Source organism: Chanodichthys erythropterus, chromosome 3 (genome assembly GCF_024489055.1).
Source record: "Chanodichthys erythropterus isolate Z2021 chromosome 3, ASM2448905v1, whole genome shotgun sequence".
NCBI classification, from domain to species: Eukaryota; Metazoa; Chordata; class Actinopteri; order Cypriniformes; family Xenocyprididae; genus Chanodichthys; species Chanodichthys erythropterus.
In genome coordinates this window covers 19,568,257-19,592,866 of record NC_090223.1, presented here as the reverse complement: position 1 = coordinate 19,592,866, position 24,610 = coordinate 19,568,257, and the positions used below count along the sequence as shown (strand labels likewise).

The 24,610-nt window shown below is 36.2% G+C and overlaps 1 protein-coding gene across 1 annotated transcript; it reads left to right on the top strand.

Annotated features, from left to right (window-relative positions):
* Nucleotides 1-1,752: 1,752 nt before the first annotated feature.
* LOC137003921 (uncharacterized) lies at nucleotides 1,753-20,921 on the top strand. The gene is made up of 9 exons (XM_067364229.1): nucleotides 1,753-2,023; nucleotides 10,676-11,020; nucleotides 11,120-11,470; nucleotides 11,808-11,912; nucleotides 11,990-12,085; nucleotides 19,882-20,022; nucleotides 20,066-20,323; nucleotides 20,787-20,793; nucleotides 20,888-20,921. Exons 1-9 carry the CDS (start codon nucleotides 1,945-1,947, stop codon nucleotides 20,919-20,921), a joined length of 1,416 nt encoding a protein of 471 aa, XP_067220330.1. The 5' UTR covers nucleotides 1,753-1,944.
* Nucleotides 20,922-24,610: the final 3,689 nt, after the last annotated feature.

Below are 24,610 nucleotides of genomic sequence, written 5' to 3'. Positions count from 1 at the left end.
AGCAAAATTCTCTGTTTTTACTGTTATTTCTATTCCTTATGTTCTATTTTTATTATTATTCTTTATGTAAAGCACTTTGAATTACCATTGTGTATGAAATTTACTATACAAATAAAATTGCCTTGCCTTGCCTACCTTACATCAAAAATGACTCCACTACAAGTTACAAGTAACCAATTCCAATACGACTTGAGTAAAAGTCTTAAAGTATCTGATTTTAACAGTGCTTAAGTATTTTTATTTATGCTGAATGTAGGTTCAGAGATGCACTAGTCCTAAGAGACTGCCTGTGAAAATACAAAATAATTGATTTGTAAGATGAGAAATCAAGTTTCTTTTCTAAAATCAAAATAAAACTGAACACCTTAATGTTACAATAAATCAGAATTAAACAGTTGAGTTTTACCGTTTTCAAATCCATTCAACCGATCTCCAGGGGCAAGTTCAAGCTCAAACCAGCGGGCAACGTTTTGCTACGGTTTCTGGGTTGAACGACATGTTTCCTGGAAATGGTGTGCAACGGTGTGCAACAGGTTTGAGATACGTTTTCTCTTGTTTTGTGGGTGTGTCAAAAATCTCAACCCAATCAGCATCAACATGCATATAAACCACGCAGTATTAAAGAGACAGCTCGCACAATGGACTTATATATTTTGCTATTGTATTGTGAAGTGACACTTTAATAAACTTTTCTATACTCCTCTAATTAGCTTGGCTATATAATGGTAAATATTACAAAACCATAGCACAACAACAGTGATCAGCAATAACGATAAGCCTAATACTCAAAATAAAAATAATATAGATCAACAGTCTCGGAGGGAATAAGTGGATTATCCTTCAACTGAAATGTTTGTCTTTTCATCCTGAAATTTGAGGCAAATGTTGCATATGTTTCCATAAATCCCTTCACTCGATTGGGATGTTCTCTTTTATTCTGGAGGCGGCAAGGGCAGTGACTGTAACGCATATTTTGCAGTATTCAACATGTATTTTTACCGATTTCATTTCATCAGGCTCCGAAAATTCTTCAAAAAGAACACAAAGAATGGCCTTCTCAGCTGCCATAGAGTCAACACTTGTGTCATCAGAACGGGGTGTTCAACACACCGCCGTTTCTGTTTTAAAAACGTTTTACAACATTTTGTCGGGGCTGAACGCAGCACAGGAAAATCGCAACTTTTCTTTCTCCGTCAGTCTTAGTACACGATGTAACTACAGAAGAGTCGAGTTTTAAATAGGAAACATATCAAAACTCTTTGGTCATTTTTGAGGGAGATGCTAACGGTCTAATCTGATTCAATGAACTAGCCAATCAGCAATTGGGGGCGTGTCGACTCATAATGGGGGAGGAGAAACATTTGCATATCATGTTTTGAAACTTATTGGTGTTTAATATACCAAAAGTGTCCCTGTTTCAAGCTAAAATGTTTAACAGAAGTTAAACATTGGGGAACATCTGTGATTTTCACTGAAATATTTAACTGGAAAAAAAATTGGAATCTCTGATTTCTCTTTTCATTTCCTCACTCAAGACTATAGGATATTGATATAACTCAAATACCCATAGAATAGGCTATATAATCAAAGTCCTTTTCATTTCGTTATGCAAATATTTTTAAAGGAAAAGAAACGGTTCCCCATCCCCCATCCCCAATTATTTTCCCGCCTATGGATGCTTCACACTCAAGTCCAGTGGGTGGCGGTAAGAAACATGCGTGTGTTTGTCAACCACCATTAAACCTCAGAGGAAGAAGTTTAGTTTCAGAATGATCTCTGGTGTTGTGTTGTGATACTGGCTTAACACAAACTAGAAGTGTACTATAGAAAGTCACATTTTGTATCAATTCAATGAATACGTATTCCCACAGACGGTAGTAAGGTTTGAAGCAAGCAGGAATATCTGGAGGAGTATCAACTGAACTGAGATCTGCTGCTGTGAAGATGGTGTTTGTTAAAGAGGAGAGTGAGGAGGACATGAGTGAACCAGAACCCTGGAGAATAAAACACGAGGAACAAGGAGGTTGGTGTCTATTCTTCATTCATATTTAATAACTGTTGTGCTACATTAAGTCTTGAATTGATTATGTCTTGAAGCCGTAAATTAACATTAAAATGACTTAAATACACGTCTTAAAATACAACTGAACAGGCAGCGATACGATTTATATTTTATTTTGCTTTGTTAGATCGCATTGTAGCGCGAGGGATTTACTTGGCTCCTCCAACTTGGCTAAAGTTGGTTTTATATTCGCACATTCGGACTTCTGATCAATTCAGACTTTCCAATAAATGTGCAATAAATTAATGACTGCGAATTTTAAGCAGCGACATATTGACCAACGATTGTCAAATTACAACATTTTTCACAGTCGATCAAAATGCAATTGTTTTAATAGCATATTTACTTGTGAATGTCCAATGTAGTGTGATTAAGGCTATTGAATACGGATGTCCAAATGTGCGAATATAAAACCAACTTTACCCAAGTGCTCGACCACAGAACTGAACGCGCACTCTCCTATGCAGTGCTCTCTCATGCATGGGTATGTTATGGCGTTCGGACGAGCTCATTAATATGACGTTGCAACATGCACTCGTCTCACTGAACGTCACGTCTGCGTCTGCCGAACGTGACGTCTGCGTCTGCCACATTACAGTTCGACTGCCTGGACGTGACGTCTACGTGACGTCTGCTTTGCTGCAAGGGTTTCCAGCACATTCCATACACTAATTAGAGCTTTATTATACCTATTCATTCTCTATTATTGTTTACACTTATCATCAATTATGTTTAATTAGCAATTAAGTGCTTTTTACCTTTCTTATGTATAGCTTTTTATTCCAAAAAGTAAACATTTATACAAATGATATAAAAAATTCTGTATGCAATTGCTTCTTCCACATATCCACGACTTCGGTAAAGTTGGTTTTATATTCGCACATTCGCACATCCGTATTCAATAGCCTTGTTAATCACACTATATTGGACATTCAGTGGACATTCACAAGTAAATATGCCATTAAAACAATGCTTGCCTATTTTGATCGACTGTGAAAAATGTTGTAAGTTGACAATCGTTGGTTGTCAATATCATGTCGCTGCTTAAAATTTGCAAACATTAATTTATTGCACATTTATTGGAAAGCCTGAATTTATCAGAAGTCTGAATGTGCGAATATAAAACCAACTTTACCGAAGTATATCCACGGATGTTTTGAAGAAATCATAAAAAAGTTGTTCTAGCATGTATTCACCACTAGGAGTCTCTAGACCAACACCAAAAGAACGAATGTTTAAACACTGCTATATTATGGGCTAATTTTACTAAAATAAACAATATTTGCAATCTTTTATTTTGGAGTTGTAATATTTAGATTTATAGTTTCGCCAAAGTGATTGACAGGCGATCTGTTAGAATACTATAAAACATTTACACCTCAAAAGACAAAAGCGAGCACATTTTATTATTATTTTTTGTTTTTATTTATTTATTTATTTATTTATTTTAATCAGTAGTGCACATTTATCTAGGGTAATTTTTTTTTTAATTAGTATGGTAAAATGCATGACATGTTTTTTTTTTCTTTTTTCTTTTTTCTCATCCATAAATATTATTTTATGCAAGTCGTGTTGATTTGTGAAGAAGGCTAAATTGATCAAACATATGCTCATTGCGCTTCCTGCGACTGGCCGCTCGGTTGTTCCTTAAAAAAAAAACTTGATTTTAACAAACATAGAATGTTCCCAAAATATTTCTAAATTAACTAAAGAAACGAAAAGAAATTGACCACCTTGCCATTAAAAACAAAACTGAAATATTGTAATGGCTGCACATCAGCTGTGTTTGGGAAAGAGAGAGAGAAAGACAGACTCAGCTAAAATATAGTCTGATTATGGTTATGGCTAAAAATCCCAGAAAATATCGAGATATCATTTTTGTCTCTATCGCACACCTTTATATAGCCTATTCAATTAATCTTTTCTTGTTTGGTACACAATCCACTGATCATAAAGCTTAAAAAAACTTATCTTTTCTCAACGATATCTGGTTGTCCTGCATCTTCAATAAACAAGTTAAAGTTAGTCCATAATGCAGCTGCTAGAATTCTTTCCAGTAGTTTTTACTTCTATTCATGACTTCTTTGTTAACTTATCTGTTTTCTTTTCTTCTTGTGGCTACTGAAACTATTTATTTATTTACATACTTGTATGAGCACCCAATCATTTATTTCTGTTGTCGGATAAAATGAATTAAACATGGGCCAACGACGCCATCTATTGGTGAGCGAGTGCCAGCGTCGTTGTTTAGCTCTATTTTCATTTCACGCAACGATAAGGATCGAGGACACGACAAATAAATAAATAAACAAACAAATACAATTGGTGAATCATTTATATAAGGTTTTATTTATTTATATATTGAAGAGGCGGGGTCTGGTTTATAGTGTTATTATAATATTGTTACAATTTAAAATAATGGTTTTCTATTTTAATATACTTTATATTTATTTCTGAGATGCAAAGCTGAGTTCTCAGCATCATACTCCAGTCGTCTTTGACGCATGATCCTTCAATGTCAACGTCGGAAAAAATCGTGCTGCTTAATATTTTTCTGTGATATTTTTACAGGATTGATTGATGAATACTGGCAGATTATTATTCAAAATATAGAAATCTTATCAATTTAACATTATTGCTGAATAAAAGCTAACATTTTCTTTTTAAAAAAGAAAGGAAAACATGATAAAATAATATTAGAATCCTAATTTATATTTTAAATGTAAAATATAAGAAGAGAGGTGCTTGAAAAACTGAACATTAATCAGGCATAATGCATTTTTCCATGTATTTTATTATTATTTACAGCAACAGTCTCAGATCTAGCAGCTGATTGCGATCGATGGGTTGGCCATCAAGCATGTAGGCTATATTAAAAATGTAAAAAGATAAAAAAACAATAACCCCCAAATGTAAAAAATTTCAAAACGGATTTCATTAAACTAAACGACATGAGTATACCTAAGAGCAACACAAACTTCGCTTTTAGGCTTTATACTTTTTATGTTATCTTTATACTTTTACAATTTAAAAAAGTAAAAAAAAAAAAGTCTAAATTGTTATATATTAATATATGTATATTTAATATGCACGTAATTAATGTATATTGAGTTTGCCGGGGAAAAGTTGCACTAAAAACTGACAAAAAAATTAAAAAAAAGTCAGACGCAGAAGTCACGTTACAATTCAGACTGAGATGTCACGTCCATTGAGAGCAGTGAATGAAGTGCAGGTAAATACTGCATTGGCTCACACACTGCACTGAGCCGTGTGAGGACCGTGTTCTGATACGTGTTAGCGAAAAAATAAATAAATAACTTCACTGCTACACGTGAATCACGCGTGAACGTCTGACTCGACACTTCACTGCCACACGTGATTTACGTGACGTCTGCGTGACGTCTACGCCTCGTCTGCGTCTTAAAATGAATGGATTTAATAGCAAAAAATTAAGACGTCAGTGAGACGTTCAGTGAGACGAGTGCAAGTTGCAACGTCATATTTTTGACCTCGTCCGAACGCCATAGTATGTTAGCACGAGCTCTGCAAAGTAGCACTCCAGTCACGTCACGTCACGTCATATAGCACTTTATTCAATACATTGCTTAAAATCAAGCAGCTTAACAGTATCAAACATGAAAAAGTGTTACTGCCTCATTTTTTTTACAAGCACAATTCGTGTACTATAAAGTGGCTATCCAATGTTTTCATGCGGCCGCAAATCTCAGTGGCCAACAGGGCGTCTACCTATATGATGTCTGGTCTTAATGAGTGAGCCATTGAGTCATTTATTAAAACGATTCATCAAAAGGCTGAATCATTTGAGAATGAAGCAGTTGTTTATGATTGGGCCATTGAATCTTCACTCAACCGATTCGTTCAAAATGCTGAATCAATCAAAACATCTGAGCTGCGAGATGCGCTGGTTCTGCTTTGTTTGGGACCATTTTCACTGCTACAATAAAATAAAAAACAGGCAAGATTGCACCTAAAACATAAGTGACTAGTATTAACTACTTGTTTATTGAACTGTTGTACGAAATTTGTCACAATTTCAATTAAGGTGATATTCAGGAATTCAGCACTTTTCGTTGTGTGATTAACTTTATCATATGTTGTAAATAGGCTATAAAAACCCCACATATTTAATTTTTATTGCAACATGATAACTGTTTCTTTTGATAATTGAATAACTCTTCATTTGTTTTGAATTCTTCTCAAGAGGTTGCGTGAGCCTCGACAGCGCAACAGGCTATCACCACCAGTACATTACATATAGTGCCTATTACTATCCACCTTCAGTCGTCACTTAAGCTAAACATACCCTAATTTCCTTTTGTTTTCCAATTATCCCAATTTATTTTCATAATTTTAATGTTTTCTTTTTAGGCCTGATTAAAGTGAAAGAGGAAAGAGAAGATCTGAATGAAGTGGAGGAGAAATATCAGCTTCAGAAAGCTCATGATGTCACCGCTGAAGAAAAACCATTGAGTTGCTCCAAAACTGAAAACAGTTGCTCACAAAGCAGCATTCAAATAACAGAAGTCAGAAGGCTATTCACCTGCTCTCAGTGTGGAAAGACTTTTAAACATAAAGGAAGCCTAACGACTCACATGTTACTTCATACGGGAAAAAAGCCTTTCACCTGCTCCCAGTGTGGAAGGACATTTACAAAGAAAGGACACCTTAATGATCATTTGGTATCTCACACTTCAGAAAAGCCTTTCACCTGCCCTCAGTGTGGAAAAACTTTCACACGTAAAGGAAGCCTTAATACTCACATGTTAATTCATGCTGGAAAAAGGCCTTTTGCCTGCTCTCGGTGTGGAAAGAGTTTCACACGTAAAGAAAACCTTAATACTCACATGCTAATTCATGCTGGAAAAAAGCCTTTCACCTGCTCTCAGTGTGGAAAGAGTTTTACACAGAAAGCTCACCTTAAGTATCATTTGTTAATTCATACTGGAGAAAAGGCTTTTACCTGTTCTCAATGTGGAAACACTTTCAGACATAAAGGAAGCCTTAAGAATCACATTGTTACATATCATTTATTAATACACACTTCAGAAAAGCCATTTACTTGTTCTCAATGTGGAAACACTTTCACATGTAAAAGAAGCCTGAAGAAGCACATGTTGATTCATACTTGAGAAAGGCCATAAATAACATAAAAGAAGGAATTTCACCTGCTCTCAATGTGGAACAACATGAGAATTCACACTGAAGAGAGTCTTACACACGTCATCTCTGTGAGAAGAGTTTTAAATGGAACACGAGTCTCAGATCTCATCTGCACTATTCTCACTCTGCAGAAAGGCAATTTAAAGGTACAGTAAGCAATTTCTGAGAAACGCTGTTGAAAGTTGATCGGATCGAGCAGCACAAAACTCATAGCCAATCAGCAGTAGGGGGCGTGTCCACTTGAAATGGGGGAGGAGAGAGAGTGAGAAGGAGGGAAAACTGTAGAAAAAGAGATGGCTGAGAGACATTACAAAGGAGAAAAGATCACAGGAATATCACTGGAAGAAGAACAGTTATGATTTTATCCATTCATTTACATGACAATGGTGTTTTGAGAGCCTAAAAATGCAAACTTTTGAAAACGGGTTTCAAATTGCAAGTTTTTGAAAATGGTACTGTTATCTTCTCCATGTAAACTACAATAATGCAAATTTGTGAAAATGGTGATATCATGCCTGTTAAGCGTTTAGTCTGTTGGTGCATAGTGATTCTTTACAAAGTGACATCGCCAACTACTGGCCTGGCATGAACAATGCAGTGTTTTTAGTCTTTTTTTCTTTTTCTCAGTCACTTTGGCTCAATTCCTAAATTAGATTTTTTTTTTTTTCCTCTCAGAACTATAAGTGCTGGTCTCAACAATTAGTTTCCTGTTCACAACAGATTTGAATTTCTCATTATTTAAAGGATTAGTTCACTCTGAAATGAAAATTAGCCCAAGCTTTACTCACCCTCAAGCCATCCTAGATGTATATGACTTTCTTCTCTCTGATGAACACAACCTGAGAAATATTAATAAATATCCTGACATATCTGGGCTTTATAATGGCAGTGAACAGGGGTCAGGGGTTTTTACACAAACACATCGCTTCGCTTCAAAAGGCCTTTATTAACCCCCCGGAGCCATGTGGTGTATGTTTATCACGGATGGATGTGAATGGAAGCACTTTGTTCAGCTCATACTCATGACCCCTGTTCACTGCCATTATGAAGCTTGGATGTGATCAGAACTGATGAGTTGATTCTCAGACAACATTCAAACATTCATTCATCATGTGAGCCTTCACATGCTAAATGATCCGTTCAATTACGAAGATATGCCAAACGCACGTATACTCCTTAATATCTACCAGTGTCCACCAAGAATATGGGAACTTGTAGTGTTATGTACTTTGAGGAGGTACAATTTATTTATTTTTAATACAGACCTTTCATTTTTCCAGAATAATTTTTTATTATATATGAGTTGACATGAAAGAAATGTGTAAAAATTAACATGCAAGTGTGAATTTGTTTACATGTAAAACTGATACACAAATATATACATACATACATATTGTATACATACAAGTGTGCATATTCTTTCTCTGTGTACTACAGCATTGACGTTTCTGAGTAAACTTTTACCTACCATTGAAATTTTCCAGCCAGCACAGACATGGGCTATCTAACTGGGGCCCAGCCAATTTTGACCCCAGTTTCCACATGGGTTTGCCCAGATAATTGGATGAAACAGACGAGTAAGCACACTACAGGGTGATAAAAGTAACACTAAATCAGTGTTGGATTTAATGAGATAATTCAGTGGTTAATGGAGTGATGAATGAGCATTAGTGGTGAGAGTAGTTGTGCTTCCAATAGTCAAGCAACATTAATAAAATAACAGAAGAATCAACATCAGACAATGAGCTGAAAGAACTGATGGGCTTAAATACGCAGGCAAAGTAACTACAAAATAGGTGTGCTCTAATTAATAACATACTTGATAACCATGACAACTAATGATGGCAGAAACATAAGAACAAAGATGAGCAAACTAAGGCCCTATCCACACGAATATGGGTATTTTCAATACCGCTTTTTCTATGCGGTTTGGCCATTCGTCCACATGCAAACGCAGTATCCGGTCTTTGAAACCAATCTATTTTGAAAACTCGGGCCAATGTGAAGATTTTTAGAAAATCCGGTTACATCGTTGTTGTGTGGACGTCAAACTTTTTGGCCATTGACAACGAAGTGCGCGCTGTTATCTCTTTTATTGCTGCTAACAGGGCTTATAACATACATGCACAGTTCTCCCATTATATTGTGGAACAGAGGTGACAGAATGCAATACTATGCAGGTCACTGCTTATGACAATGTTTTATTTTTTTTTACTTTGAATGAACATGTCTCTTTGTATTATTCTGGTTTATGGAATAATAATAATAATAATAATAAATTCCTTCATAAAATGGCAATGCTGTTAACCTACCGGAACCGGTTATAAACTTCTTTCCAGGTTTCTGATAGGCTAACATGCCTTTTGACAGTGCTTGAAAGTGTGTTTTTGCGTTTTCATGTGAATGAGGAATTTTTTTTTTAAAAACGTGCTTGTGTGGATGCAAATGCCAGTGTACATGTGCACTAGGCCTTAGCTTTAAGAGGTATAACCAGTTTAGATGGAAAAGATCTCAAGCTGACTAGCTGAAGACGTTACAGTATCTTTACCCATTAATAGACATGGTTTTAAATAAATTCCAGCACAGCTTTACAACAACGGTAATAAAATGACCCTTCACAATATATAATGCTTTACAATAAGATTCATATAGCAATTTTTCTGTTCAATAAAAAAACCTTACTAGCCCTGTTGAGTAATAAAAACTGAATATTTGCGCTGCTTTTACATTTCACATCCCTCAGTTCATACTATCTCAGAAAAGCCAATGGGTACCTACTATTGTGAAATGCAGACTGATTTACCTATACAACACTTTTCGCATGCACGTTTATACATAAAACCATGTTTATACATAAACATAATCAGCACACTTATGAAACACTCGCACACACGCGCATAGCCTATATACACACTATAAACGCATGAATACAAATTTACTCAAGTTTAAAAATGAAATCTAATGCATGGTGGATACATTTTCAGATAATGTTTGTATTTTTGTGCAATTTTCTTTTTCTTTCTTTGTGTGTGTGTTTATGTGCATTCGATTTTATGAAAGGTTTTTGAGTGTAAATGGAAGTCACCTTCTCCATTAGCTGTGTTATGGTGGGTCAACAAGATATTGTTGTGACAATTTCTGATTAAACCTTGATATGCACAAAAAAAAAAAGCGAAACTAAAAGAATAACTTCACATGTTTTCTGGTATGAGAACCTGCAGACAAAGTTCTGTTACATGATCACTTATTTTATGATCTAATAGTTTTGTCAATTTTTTTTTTAATACATGGACATGTATATAAAGTGTATTTTTATTCCAATATCGCTGATGATTGCTGATGGTACGTATTATCACTTTAGTTGAAAATGTTGTTTGCAGTTTTCTTTATTCCTCATTTTAGACAATAATCAGTTTGTCTATTTCTTCTTAGGCTTCACTGTGCGCGGTCCCTCTGGTCCTCTGTTTGTTCCTCTGGGATCTTCAGTGGTTTTGCCTTGTTATGTTGATGAACTCTTACCAATGGAGGATCTGGAGGTGGAATGGAGAAGAACAGACTCAGAGACTCTGGTTCATCTGTATCAAGATGGTGAGAGTCGACCAGAGGCTCAGCAGCAGGAGTATCATGATAGAGCTCATTTCTTTACTGATCAGATTCAACATGGAAACTTCTCCCTCCGTCTGGACAATTTAAGACCAGAAGACAAAGGGGTTTACAGATGTAAAATTTACAGTCAACAGGTTGCTGTCAAAACTTTGGTTGAAATAAAAGATGTTGGTGAGTGTGAATGATTTCAGTCCTCCTTTAAATTTGAAACTGAAAACTAGGCTTCTTAATTTATGTAATATTTCATTCTGTAATACTAATTTCTTTTAGAGTACTTGCTAGTATCAGGATTGAGTCACTCCATATCTGCGTCTGTGGGTGAGGATGTTACTCTGGACTGCTCTGTAGACTCTCACATCATACCTGAACACTTTGAAGAGGTTAAATGGATAAAAACAGATGATGATATTCTGGTTCTGCTCTACCAAAACAACAAAATTATTCCAGATTCATCAGATGAACAATACAGAGACAGAGTTGAGTTCTTCACTGATGAAATCCCCAAAGGAAACTTCTCTCTCAGACTGAAGAGTGTCAGAAGTGAAGATAAAGGAGTTTACATGTGTCAAGTGTTTGCTGGAGGACTTTCAGCCAATGCAACTGTAGTACTGGACAGACTGGGTGAGTCGACAAAACATGGAAATACATATATATATATATAAATATATATATATATATATATATATATATATATATATATATATATATATATATATATATATATATATATATATATATGTATGTATAAATAATAAGCCAGTGACTATCTTGCAAATGGCCATTTGTACTTTGTGTAAACAAGATTCTATGTGTTGCTATTTATGGTGCAAACTATTTTATAGTGTATAACAGAAAAAGAATGAATGTTCTTAATTGCAAATTCTTTCTAAATATTCTTCTATTAGAAACAATGACCAAATATTAGTTCAGATGTAAAAGTTGTGCTTGTGTTTCACAGATTTCTCTACTTTGCACATAATGGTATTGCTTGGCTGTATTGCTGAGGCATCTGGAGCTTCACTTCTGCTCTGCTATCAGATTTACTCCAGATCAAAAAACACAGGTGCTTTTTTTATTTCTTGGGATTTAGCTCTGTATTTTTCACCATAAATGTCTGATTATTCTACATCTTCCCTCCAGTCACCAGCAGAAGGATTTCCAATCTTCAGGTTTCTCTTGTGATTTGTTCAAATGTCTTTTTGTTCTTTGCCTTCATCTTCTGGGGTTTTGTTGAAGGTGAGTTAAGAACAATAGTTAGTGTCTTAGTTATTGTATTATTTTGAAAATTTGTTTGACCAAAAATAAGGAGACCAATCTAGATTCTTTGCAACATGTGAAGTCGAATGATAGTCATCTATAGTCATCAAAATTGGTATTGTCAACCACAATACCAATTTTGTCATATTGTACCAAACTTTTTGAGATATTGAGTTTTACCACTTTTGAATTTTGTCATCAATGTTGTATTTTATGAACTCTTTGCCAAATGCATATGAAAATGTATATGTTTCTTTGGCACTATGCCCTGAAGCAACCTATGAAGTTTTGGGCCAGCACCACCTAGTGATCAAAAGATATAACAAAACTTACATAATGCAAAAACTTGCTTAGGTTTAAATACAAAGGTGTATTCCAATACATAATCCAGTGGTATACATTTTTCAACAGTCTGCCATTATGTCTGTATGCCATTTCCAAACTTATCCTATACCATTTGTCCGATCATCAGTAAATTCCACACAGCGTAGCGTTTTATGTAATATCTTGGCTTAAGGTCGGGCAACAATAAAACTAATGTCCTAATTGGTAGATAATTTCAAAACTCCTCTTCTCATTGAATTTTAAACCATTTGTCCAAAAATAATCACAATAATGCTACAACCAGTTAGACTTTATGTTATTGGTGGTCGTGGCTTGGCCCCGTAATTGTTGCTTGGAGCTATATTTAGGGGCCAAGCAGCGAAGGCGCATAGGCACCTATTGTATCTGTTGGTTTTCTTATTAGTCTTCTGTTTCTTCTTCTTCTTTCCCTCTTGAATCTATGGCTGCCTATAGAACCACATGTGGGAAAGTTATGAAATTTAGCACACAGATAGAGGACAGTCTGAAATGTCAGCATAGCAAATCGTAGCGCAACTCATTAGCGCCACCACCTGTCCAAAGTTTCAGTTATGCTAATAACTTTTGAATCGTAAGGGCTAGAAACAAAATTAAAAATAGTTTTTTCCTCTGATTCCTTGGCTCAAGAAGATTCCCGCCCTTTTGATTTTTCCATAAAAAAACTATTTTTTCGAAATCCTCCTAGAACCAGATCATCTTCAGACCATGTTGACAAAAAGTTATGGAATTCAAATTGATTTCTCACACCGTTTTCGAAAAATGCATGAACTAATTTTATGAAGCACAAAATAGACATAAGCCTGTATATCCGCAACACTTTACCACATTCAGACCAAACTTGGTAAGTCATCATAAGCATAAGCTAAGAAAACATGCAGCATTTCAGCACAGCGCCACCTACTGGTCTGTAGATACAAAAAAATGGCTATTTTTGCTTATAACTCCAAAAATCATAAATCTGGTCTTGTTAGATTCAGGGCGACATGTTAAAATACACCTATTAGTGTATCTTTATAAAACTCAGTATAGGTCATCAGCACGATGCCCTGAAGGAGCCTGAGAAGTTATAGACCAGTGCCACCTAGTGGAGAAAAAAAATTATTTATATACTTATAACTTTGGATGCGGTTGACTTATTTTCATGGGAGTCATCTCCTTAGACTGCTGAACCCTTGCCAAGTTTAATGATATCAAACATGCTAGGTTTCACCTTATGGTTTGTGCAACGTGGTGACAAAACATGAAATTACCATTAACTACAATACAGTATGATATAAAATGCTATATTATATGAATGCTTTGATGTACCATTACGAAACTCAGGATGTGCCATCGGCACCATACTCTGAAGGTACTCAAAAGGTTTTGAGACAGCGCCTCTTTGTAGTCAAATAGATTAAATGCTAATAGATTTATATAAATGTGGCTTATTCTAATGAGTCTGGTCTTAAAGGATTAGTTCACTTTCAAATTAAAATTTCTTGATAATTTACTCACCCCCATGTCATCCAAGATGTCCATGTCTTTCTTTCTTCAGTCGAAAAGAAATTAAGGTTTTTGATGAAAACATTCCAGGATTTTTCTCCATATGGTGGACTTCAATGCCACCCAAACAGTCCATTTCTTCCCTCCTCAGGTCAAAGTTTGAACTAAATTGTCATATACAATATGCTAGTTCAAGTATATAATAGTTAGTTCAAACTTTGACCTGTGGAGGGCAGTAATACACTTAACAGTGTCTACACTGCTGGAATTCAAATAGAAAAGAAGAAGAAGAAGAAGAAGAAGAGAGCTAGTTCAAGATGAGCATTTATGGTTAAAACATATAATTTTTTTTTAGAAAATGAGTGATGGTTTCTCTAGATAAGACCCTTATTCCTCGTCTGGTATCGTTTAAAGCCCTTTGAAGCTGCACTGAAACTTTAATTTTGACCTTCAACCGTTTGGAGTCCATTGAATTAAGTCCACTATAAGGAGAAAAATCCTAGAATGTTTTCATCAAAAAACTTAATTTCTTTTCGACTGAAGAAAGAAGGACATGGACATCTTGGATGACATGGGGGTGAGTAAATTATCATGAAACTTTAATTTGAAAGTGGACTAATCTTTTAATAGATTCTGTTGGTCATGCTGAGCACATTGATGCCATTTTTTTCCCCACCATTCTGATTTTCTTTAATATCATACTTTTTCAAACTACTCCAAGACCATTGGTACAGTTTTCACCAAAATTGAATCATATCATCTTCAGACCATGCCGGCAAAAAGTTATTTCATGTTGGTAGACGAAACCATGTTCGTATACCACAGCAATGAATTAGAGCATTGATTCCAAAAAGACTCTTGAGGCTGCATCTCTGCGGTGCTTTGACATATTGACACCAAACTTTGCAATTGTCATTGTCACCTCACTCTGACCATACCACATTAATTTGGTCACAGCACCACCTATTGGTCGAATGTGATAAACCAGTAAATCTTTATTGTTGACTATGATTTTTCAGCTATTTCGCCTAAAATTAATAGGTCGGTAATTGCTCACTGTAGCAGTTGGTCTGATGCTCACAGCCATGTTGGCATGACTTGTTGTGCCTTCTTTGTGCTTGGCCCCCTAATTGGTCCTTGTGGATTTATTAAAGTGTGTTATACTTCTATCATCCTCGTCATGCGTGCTTGTTGTAACCAGCAATTGTAACACATATACAGATATTTATTAATATATATATATATATATATATATATATATATATATATATATATATATATATATATATATACACACACACAATATTAAGAATATAAGAGTCTTGTAATATTGTGATCATTTTCATGATGAGAAACTTTCATAAGAAAACATTTTTTTTAATCTTACATCATCTAATACCCATCATTTAATATTCTTTTCCAGGATTTCAAAATGAGACTATCAACTGCTGTGCTCTTAATATTCTGAGGTCTTTTATGTTGGTTTGGACTTTGTCCTATTTAAATTATCTTCAAGGTATGTTTTACCATGTACAAATTGTTTGTTTTTTTTTGGGGGGGGGGGGGCATCATTAGAAGAAACACTGATGATGACATATTATTATTTAGCCTATTGTAAGATATTAATGCTGCTGCAGTTACATACATTAAAGGTGCTCTAAGCGATGTCACGCGTTTTTAGGCCAAAACATTTTTTGTCACATACAGCAAATGTCCTCACTATCCGCTAGCTGCCTGTCCCCTGAACACACTGTAAAAAAAAACGCGGTCTCTGTAGTCTCCACAAGCTCCGAAAACGGCAATAAAAACAAACTGGTCCAGCCTGGACCACGAAACATATTAAACATGCTCCAGCCAATAACCAACAAGAATGATTTTAAATGTGCGTTCATGACTGTTTCAGGAAGCACGGAGGGGAGGGGGAGGAGGAGGAGGAGGAGGGAGGGTCTAGCTAGCCTCTGTTTTGTTTGACAACACTTTGAACGTCAACAGGAAGTCACTCCACCCAGGATCGCTTAGAGAACCTTTAAGATGTCAAATATTGAAACATGGTCTAATAGAATAAGACATAAAGACAACAAGTTTGTAAAACTGAGGAATTAATTTGGTGTCTGCTTGGTGACTCGCAACCATGTTTCAATATTTGATGCTTTTTTGGAATAAGAGTATTTATCTATTTATATCTATATTTAATTATATCAGAGGGGGACACAATTTACTCAAGCAGAACATGATGAACAAACATTGTATTGCTTTATAAAATTTTAATACAGTATATTCAATATTTTGTATTTACAGACAACCTTAAAACATGGATTAAATTTTCAAGTAGAAAAAGAGAATTAGCTGTTTTCACCGTTTTTGTTTATTCAGGTAGGTGAATCCACATTTTGCACAGCAGAATTCATGCTCAGTATTATGATATTAAAAGCAATTAAAAGCCAATGTAGCTTTTGTTAAAAAAAAAAAAAAAAAAAAAGGAAAAAAAAGCCTTTGTATGCGATTGACCGTGGCATTGCAAGCACCATTCTCTACTGTTTGAGCTATAAGAATTAAAATTCTTCCTCATTCTGAAATAAGATGAGGTGATCTCCACATAAATTAGAAACAACTTAAATTAAAACAAATTTTGACTTTTCTTCTACAGTCACACCTTTTTTTTTTAATGTTTGTTTCCTCTGGCAGTTTTTTTTATAGATGCCTGGAAAAAGAGTGCACATTATAATACCTCTGCACGTCGTGTAATTTTTGGAATGTTATTTGGATATGTTGTGCTGCTGTCTTTCAAGTTGAGTAGAGGTAAGAGTTTTTAGATTATTTGTTTCCATAAGTTATTATAGCTGAGTGTCAGGCTAAGAAAAAAAAAAAAAGCTTCCATCTTCTGATGTTGTCGTGGCAGATTCGATGTCTCTTTGTCCCTTCAGATCTGGTCTCGAAGAAAAACTCGGACGATTTAGTTTTTCGCCTTACCATGGTACTTCCGCCTACTTCACCGTGACCTTTCCAATGTTATTACGTAATGTGTGGCACATCGCAGAGCTAGTGCAAGATGAGCATTTGTGGTTAAAAAGTATATAAATTGACCTTTTGATCGTTTTGTGAGATAAGACCCTTATTCCTTGGCGGGATCATATAGAGCCCTTTGAAGCTGCTTTGAAACTGCAATTTAGACCTTCAACCCATTGGTAACTGTTGAAGTCCACTATATGGTAAAAAATCTTGGAATGTTTGACTGAAGAAATAAAGGCATAAGCGCCTCGGATGGGTATGAGTAAATTATCAGGAAATTCTGAAGGGAACTGTCACGAATCCTGTCAGTTCCGGACTACATTTCCCATCATCCCCCCTAATCACATGCACCCACTCCACCTATCACCTGTTGCCACATCCACCCTTGCACACCACACTGATCACCACACCCAGCTGCAGCTCATTATCAGGACTATAAAGGATTCACACTCACACCACCAGTTTGCGAAGTCTTGATTACCCAGTGTGTAATTTCTGAGCGTTTCCTTGTATCCTGTCTGCCTGTGTTTGATCTTGCCTGTTCCTGTTTATTGACCCGTTGCTGCCTGTCCTGACTCTTGCCTTGTATACTGTTCTGTGAATGATATCCGCCTGCCTCGATCTACTGCCTGTACCCTGACTACGACTCTGCCTGTTCCTTACTGTTCCTGTTTGCCCCTGATCGACCCAGCCTGTACGACTATGCTCACTTTGAATAAAAGCTTGCAAATGGATCTCTGCCTCAGTCCCGCTTCGTTACAGGAACTAATCTTTTAAAGGCCACAGTCTGTAGTAGGAAATGCCAGTGTAGCCTGACTCACTCTTCTGAAGTGTATAAGTGTATAAGGCAGCGCTCAGGTAAAGAAAAGCAATAAGTACCACAACTAGAAAAAGTGAGCATAGGTTACATTAATTTTCTTTTTTCTTTTACAATGTGACTAAACTAAAGCTCTGACCAACCCGCAAACCATACTGTTGTGACAGGTTCCTTTAATTGGAATTTTGTTATGTGAGAAAAGATGTGATAAGCATATATTCATTTTGTGTTTTTTCCTTTTTTTTTTCTTTAGGTTTTATCAGGATGCATGTAAAGTGGGTCTTTTTATACTTTCTGTTATTGCCACAATTCCTCCTACTGATTTCCTCATTTGGACTTCCTAATCCAGGTTAGCAACACCTCAATACAGATCCCTTCATGTGAAGTTTTTTAATACGAGTACAGGAATGAGCCATACTAACAACAAAATCTACTTGAGTAACATTGACATGAATGTGATGACTGAAAGTATGAAAACAGGAAAACAGTAGGAAAACAGACTCTTTATGTTGTCTTCTTAGCAGGGAAAAGTTAATGTTTTCACAGTTCACCTAGATTGTGTGCCTTCAATGAGAGTGCTGTAAAATCAGCTTAAACAGAGGTTGCATCTTCATTAGAGTGTGAGTGCTCACAACAGGCTTGCACTATCGTCCTGTTTGTGTAGCCAAAGCCATTTAAGCTTCAGCACTAGAGAGCAAATTCTTTTTCAAGACGTCATTCAAACCATGTGTTTCTGGATGTGGTCTTTACCTGGCTTCAGCTGACAGTCTTGATCACTGTCTCACATGCTTGGGCCTTAGGCATGCTAGGGTGGCGTTCATGGATGGTTCATGTTCCCACTGCGGGAATATGACCATCGCTGTGTTACAGTGGAGACTCAAGTACCTCAAAAGAAGTGGAGTCCCTTCATATATTCCAGAATCTAGTTCTTCTTCCGGGCTTCCTCAGAAGAAGCCTACTTCAGTTAATAGCCTTGATGAACTGAGGATCACAGTGAGGAATACCCTGCCGAGTCAACCTCTTCGGGCTCCTCAATCCTTTCCAACACCGCAAGCTGTGGAGCTTCCGAGAGAGTGCTGGTCCATATCTTGCGGTGCCAGTCATTTCTTTTGGGGAACCGCCAGATGAACGGATATCAAATGCTGCATCAGAGGGTGAGCTTATGTCCTCTGGGGATGAAGGTTCGGTGGCACTGCCCCCTTTGGGTGCTGCAGCATTGCTTGAGTCAGATCCAGATCCAGAGCTGACAGCGATGCTTTTCCCGGACCTCGAGTAGAACCCACCACAGTGTCCCAAAGCCTCGCGACTGGACGACTTGTTTCTTGAGGCGGCCCATGCTGTTTCTCAGTGCCCCGCCCCAGTGCCTTTCTTTCCAGAAGTGCATGAAGAGGGGACTAGTTCGTGGACGACACCTTTTTCTGCCTGAAGCCAGTCTGGTCTCTCTTCCTCGTAGCAGATTTGATGTTTCTTTGCCCCTTCAGATCTGGTCTCGAAGAAAAACCCGCAGAGTCGAAGTTTCAGGTCTCAGAAGTATTTAATTTTATTGTCTTATTATTATTATTATTATTATTATTATTATTTATCTCAGGCTCCCTTAGCTGGGGCACAGTTTTAGACATTTTTCTTATCTCTTAAAACACACCAAATTAATATCATTGGCTTTTTCTTATCTCTTAAAACACACCAAATTAATATCATTGGCTGGTAATATTCGCTCTTACATTTTCCCATATTCTCACTTACACGTGCGCTCCCCTCACACCTCCTTTCCATGTACTCCCCGACCTTTCTGCCATAGACACATCACTAATATAATTGCAGGTGTTGCTTATGTAATAGAATTTTCTTAGTAAGGGTGACCAGCTTCCAGCTACTGTACATCTTTTGACTTCATTTCTCATGGGCCTTCTGCCAATTTGATGGTCAACCCTTTTCCCATTGGCCAAATGAAACATTGTATCAAAACAGTCAACACTCCCCAGAAGCAAGAAGCCTTCACGTGACACCCTTAATAATGGTCTTGTTCATTTCACAGCCACCTGTTGTCTGGTGGAAAACTACCAACAAAATATGCTCAAGTAAACTTGTTTGACCCTTACAGTTACAAAGGCCAAGAGGCCTCAAAACGCACGAACGCGGACGGCCGAAATATACCCGGGGCTTAAGGTGTATGTGGAGCTCCCCTCAGTGGAGCGGTCTATGGCGATGCAACTGTGTCCCAAGACTGCTACTTCTTGGTGGGGTAATCCCCTCCCAAGCATGTAAGTTCTCGTCCTCTCTGGCAGGCAAGGCTTGCACAGCTAGTGGAGAAGCCTCTTCCGCCCTGCATTCCATGGTGCTCCTGCAGGTCTACCAGGCCAAAGCACTCAAGGAACTGCACAAGGGTAATTCTGACCCTGGCATTGTGCAGGAACTGCCTAGTGCAATGCTGAAAAAATGCCTTGCCCATCCCATCCACTCTACTATCACCAGCAGGCAGCAGTGTGTGGCTCAAGAGTGCCACCAAGCCTTCTCACACACCCTCTGCCCAATCTTGGAACCACGTAAGTGTTGCACCACACACCACACAAGCTGCCTTACCCGGGGTATGTCTGTGGTCCCATTGGTCCGGCTTGCACGGTTTTGCAGTGATCAACCTGAAGGACAATTTTCTTCCTCAACACAGGCCATTCCTGCACTTTGTGTTCGAGGGTCGAGCATATCAATATGAAGTCCTACCCTTCGGGCTGTCCCTGTCAAGTCAAGTCATCTTCATTTATATAGTGCTTTTTTCAATAGAGATTGTTTCAAAGAAGCTTGACAGTGATAATAGGAAAATTAATGGACAGAGATTGGTTTGGCTTAACAGCAGCTCTACAAAAAAGTTTTTATCAAGCTAAACTAAGTTTTTGATTGAATCACTTCCGTTGAAAAAAAATCATTAATTATAACTTCGGGGCTGCTTAAATTACATATGTTTAACTGAAAACAGAAGACTTTTGATGTGTTGTTCAATTATTTGTGTAGTCTATAGGTATGCACATTTTTTTACAAAGTGACTTCACCTGGAGGCCTTCTCAGGGGATAGTTCAGTTGACATTTTAGAGATGCATTGTTGTCGTGTCTAGGTGCAGATCCTTCATCTCATCTGGTTCCGGCTGACCTAATTTATGCAGCCTAACAATTTACATTATTTGAATTATAAAAGTAGATAATATGCCAGATTTACTAACAGCTTGCACCAGCGCAAAACTCTCTTTTGGCCTTTACTAAGGACATGCAGTGCAAATTTAGCACTGAAAAGGTTGTTTTTGCGGCTGGCCTTATTGCATATGCATTTGTAGGAGTTTCCTTTTCAGATGCAAAATTTATGGGAGGAGAGTATTTAAATGAATCACACAACATGATTGAATAATATTTGCGCTTGTGAATTTACTGGTATTTGCTGCATTATTTAACGCCTCAAAAAAAGCAGGTAAAAATTCCCAATTTGTTGGTCAGTTCTGATGAACGTCTTGGTTACATATGTAACCCTCATTCCCTGAAAAAGGGAACAGACGTATGTCCCATCGCCACATTTGCTGTTCCTCCACTGTACAGCTGGGTCACTAGCTCAGTTCCTCAGTGGAAAAACAAATATGCAAGGCATTCGCTTCCTATTTATACCCGCACACCAGGGTGGAGCGTCGAATGCAAAGTTTGCATGCCAATGTCCATTGGCTTGTTTAGTTTACACTCAAAGTAGATTGGTCTCTCAAAGCAGATCCCCAGTTCATCTGTCAGTTCCAACGTATGTCTCCTCCATTCCCTCTTTTAGGAAATACATATGTAACCAAGATGTTTTCATGACATATTATGTAATATAATCTTGTTTGAATGAAAAATTAATCAATAGTCTCTTTTTTTAGCTTTTCTAGCTGTGCCAGTGGTTCAGGCTATACTGCTTTCGTGTATGCGAAGTAAGTGCATGTTATTTATGTATGTGTAATTAAATTTAGTAATATTAAATGTAAACTTTTTCTCATGAATTTAAATGTATGCTGTTGAATAAGAATATAAATAACAAGCTTAACAACCACCAGCTTTGATCAATCAGCAGTTATAATATTTGATCAACATTTCAAAATGTTAAATTCAACTGTATCATATCTGAGATCAGTTGTATTATATGAACTGTGAAGGTTTATGGATGCAAAATGTCATTTTGTTTTTATTCACAGCCATTTTCGGGAAATTGATGATAACATTATATATCGTCCTAGAGGTCTATGTTCATGTACGCATATTTGGAGGAGAGAAAGGTATGCAACTATTGTAATAATGGATACCATTTTCTTTTCTTTTTTTTCTCTTTTTTTTTAATAAAGTAGATCTAAAACCACTTTTTGGAATTTCTTTAAAGTTGATTTATTGTAATACATCATAGATACATAATCTTTTATGTAAGGCCAAATATTTCTAGTGAGGTTAAGGTTAGGAGTCTGGGACATTGATCAATGTATTTTCCATTTTTTAGATCCACAGTTTTTTTTTTTTTTTTCCTTTCTTTTTTCAATTAACAGAATTCTTACAGTGGACCTGCTTGGTTGCATTTCTTGAGGTTCTGAGGATTATGGTTGCCTTGGAAGACCCAGATCATGTTATTGGTATTATCCATCAGACCTCTGTTAATTCTCATTAAGACCTTTTGTAGATGTATGACAGAAATAAAATCAAACTGCAAGTAATAAGTGATAAGTAATAAGCTGGTAATGCTAGCTGTTTTTTGAGTTGTTTAATCCTCTTAAATCCTGAGAGATTGAATGTCTCCTTTTCGTTCATTGATTCCATCTAAGGCTGGGGCTGAAGTCAGTTGTAGTTGTTGTGTTTCTGCTCATCTCTTCTATTTTGTTCCGTTCTTGATGTTTCTCTTTTCTTCAGTGATTCTGCTTGTTATCATCAGATGTCTTCAAAAATGCTCAGATTAATCACTCATATCATTAACACTGCTTCAGTGTTACTTTTTCAACACGCTGAGTGTGGATTATATAAACATAGAGAGCATTAATTTATCACTGGGGGTTTTGCTGTGCTTAGCAGTTACAGTATAGTCTCATTTTACAAATTAATGAACATAAACATGTTATTAGAACAGATGTGTGTCCTGAGCCCATCCACACTCTTTGTTTGTGCTTTTGAATCATTTCAGTTTTGTTTTTACACAGAGGCAGAACATTCAGAAGCACAGAGACAACAACAGACTGAGACAAACCAACAAGGATCAAATACTTGTAATTATACTGACAATATGAATTACTTTATTTCTTATTTTCTTGATTTACCTAATATTTATAAAAACCCTCTTAATTGTATAAATGCATAAGGCAATTCTATAATAACACATTTTCATGTATTATTGCAACTACTTGATTTGTTTTTGTGTGTGTGTGTGTTATAGTGCCTCTCTGTTACGAAATCATGTACATGTTTGGAGCGGTTGGTCTTGTTTTGTTGAACTCTGTTACGCCGACAGCAGAACTGATCCTGAAAGCACGTGAGTGATTTAAATATTGTAATATCATACAGTTTTATCTAATCTAATATACAAAACAATCTGTGTCTTTAGAAAATGCATACAAACAACAAGATTACATTACAATTATAATTTTGTTTTCAAATGTCTTTATTTTCCTTTCTCTTTATGTAGTTCTTTCATTTTAATTCTTAGGAAATTTTGAGCATATCATGAAGGAACTGAGAGCCATTGTGTTTTTCTCTGAATGTGTTTTTGCCTTATATTGGATGTTTTTACAAATATGTGTTTTCTGTAAGTACATTTATTTTATTTTATTTAAGTATTTTTTAAAAGAGACTAAAATCAGCCCGACTGTCAAATGTGTGAGAAGTTAACATTATAAATAATGACTCAGACTCATTAATTATAGTGCAATCTGTGTTTGGTTCATTGAAAAGTCATAGGCTCAGTAACAAAAAACAGGCAGTGCTGTGTAAGTTACTTACAAATTGTAGTCAGTTACCTGATTTACTCACTGTGGTTTTAATTTTGATAAATCTTATTAATACCCTCAATGCAAATAATGTTATATATTTACATAAAATGTACATGTCATGTAAATATTTTTCTTTCCTTTAATGCCTCCTGTCCTATAGTGAAGATTAAGCCTGAGTAAGTGCAGTTTTTTTTCCCATTCTTTTTTGAGTCAAACTTTAAATGACTACTAACTCTATAATTCATTTTTAATTATGTTTTAACACAGATTTATATTTAAACAATGGAACTCACGTCAGAGATTCAGATGTCATCTGAGGGTAATGTAATAATTATCATATGATGTTTTAGCTGATCTCTTAGAGTTCAGTTGTGTAGATGTCAATGTGTTGTTTTAAACAGGACAATCCATCAGAACTTCATGAAATGGAGAATCTTTCTGCACCTCATTTTGGTTCGCCAACACAGAAATGAGGCTCTATCCTCTCATTTATCCTGCACTCTCGCTCTGCAAAAACACGAGTACCTTAAATCAACAAACTAAGAGCAAAAAACTATTTCTACAGGTTTGGTTTTCTTTTGCCCATTACTTTCTGTATACTCTGGGGTTTTTGGTATAGCTCTTATGTCAAGGTGGTGTGTAATGAAAGTGTGAATCTATTTGTCTTTAATCAATTCAGTATTTGTTAGTTCAATATGAAGGACCTGATCAGGCATTTAGCACACATAACATAGGCCTATTATTTCCTGTTTTAACTAAAGTAACCTACAGTTTACTGTGCCAAATTTAAATTATGAAAATATATTTATGTAATGTGTAAAATGAACTGTAAAATAAGTTTTTGTCAGTTACATATTTGTA

Coding starts and splice junctions, on each gene's coding strand:
- LOC137003921 (XM_067364229.1), top strand. CDS start 1,945: ATGGTGTTTGTTAAAGAGGAGAGTGAGGAGGACATGAGTGAACCAGAA. Junction 11,021..11,119: donor GGTTGAAATAAAAGATGTTG/GTGAGTGTGAAT, acceptor AATTTCTTTTAG/AGTACTTGCTAGTATCAGGA. Junction 20,023..20,065: donor GACTGCTACTTCTTGGTGGG/GTAATCCCCTCC, acceptor CCTCTCTGGCAG/GCAAGGCTTGCACAGCTAGT.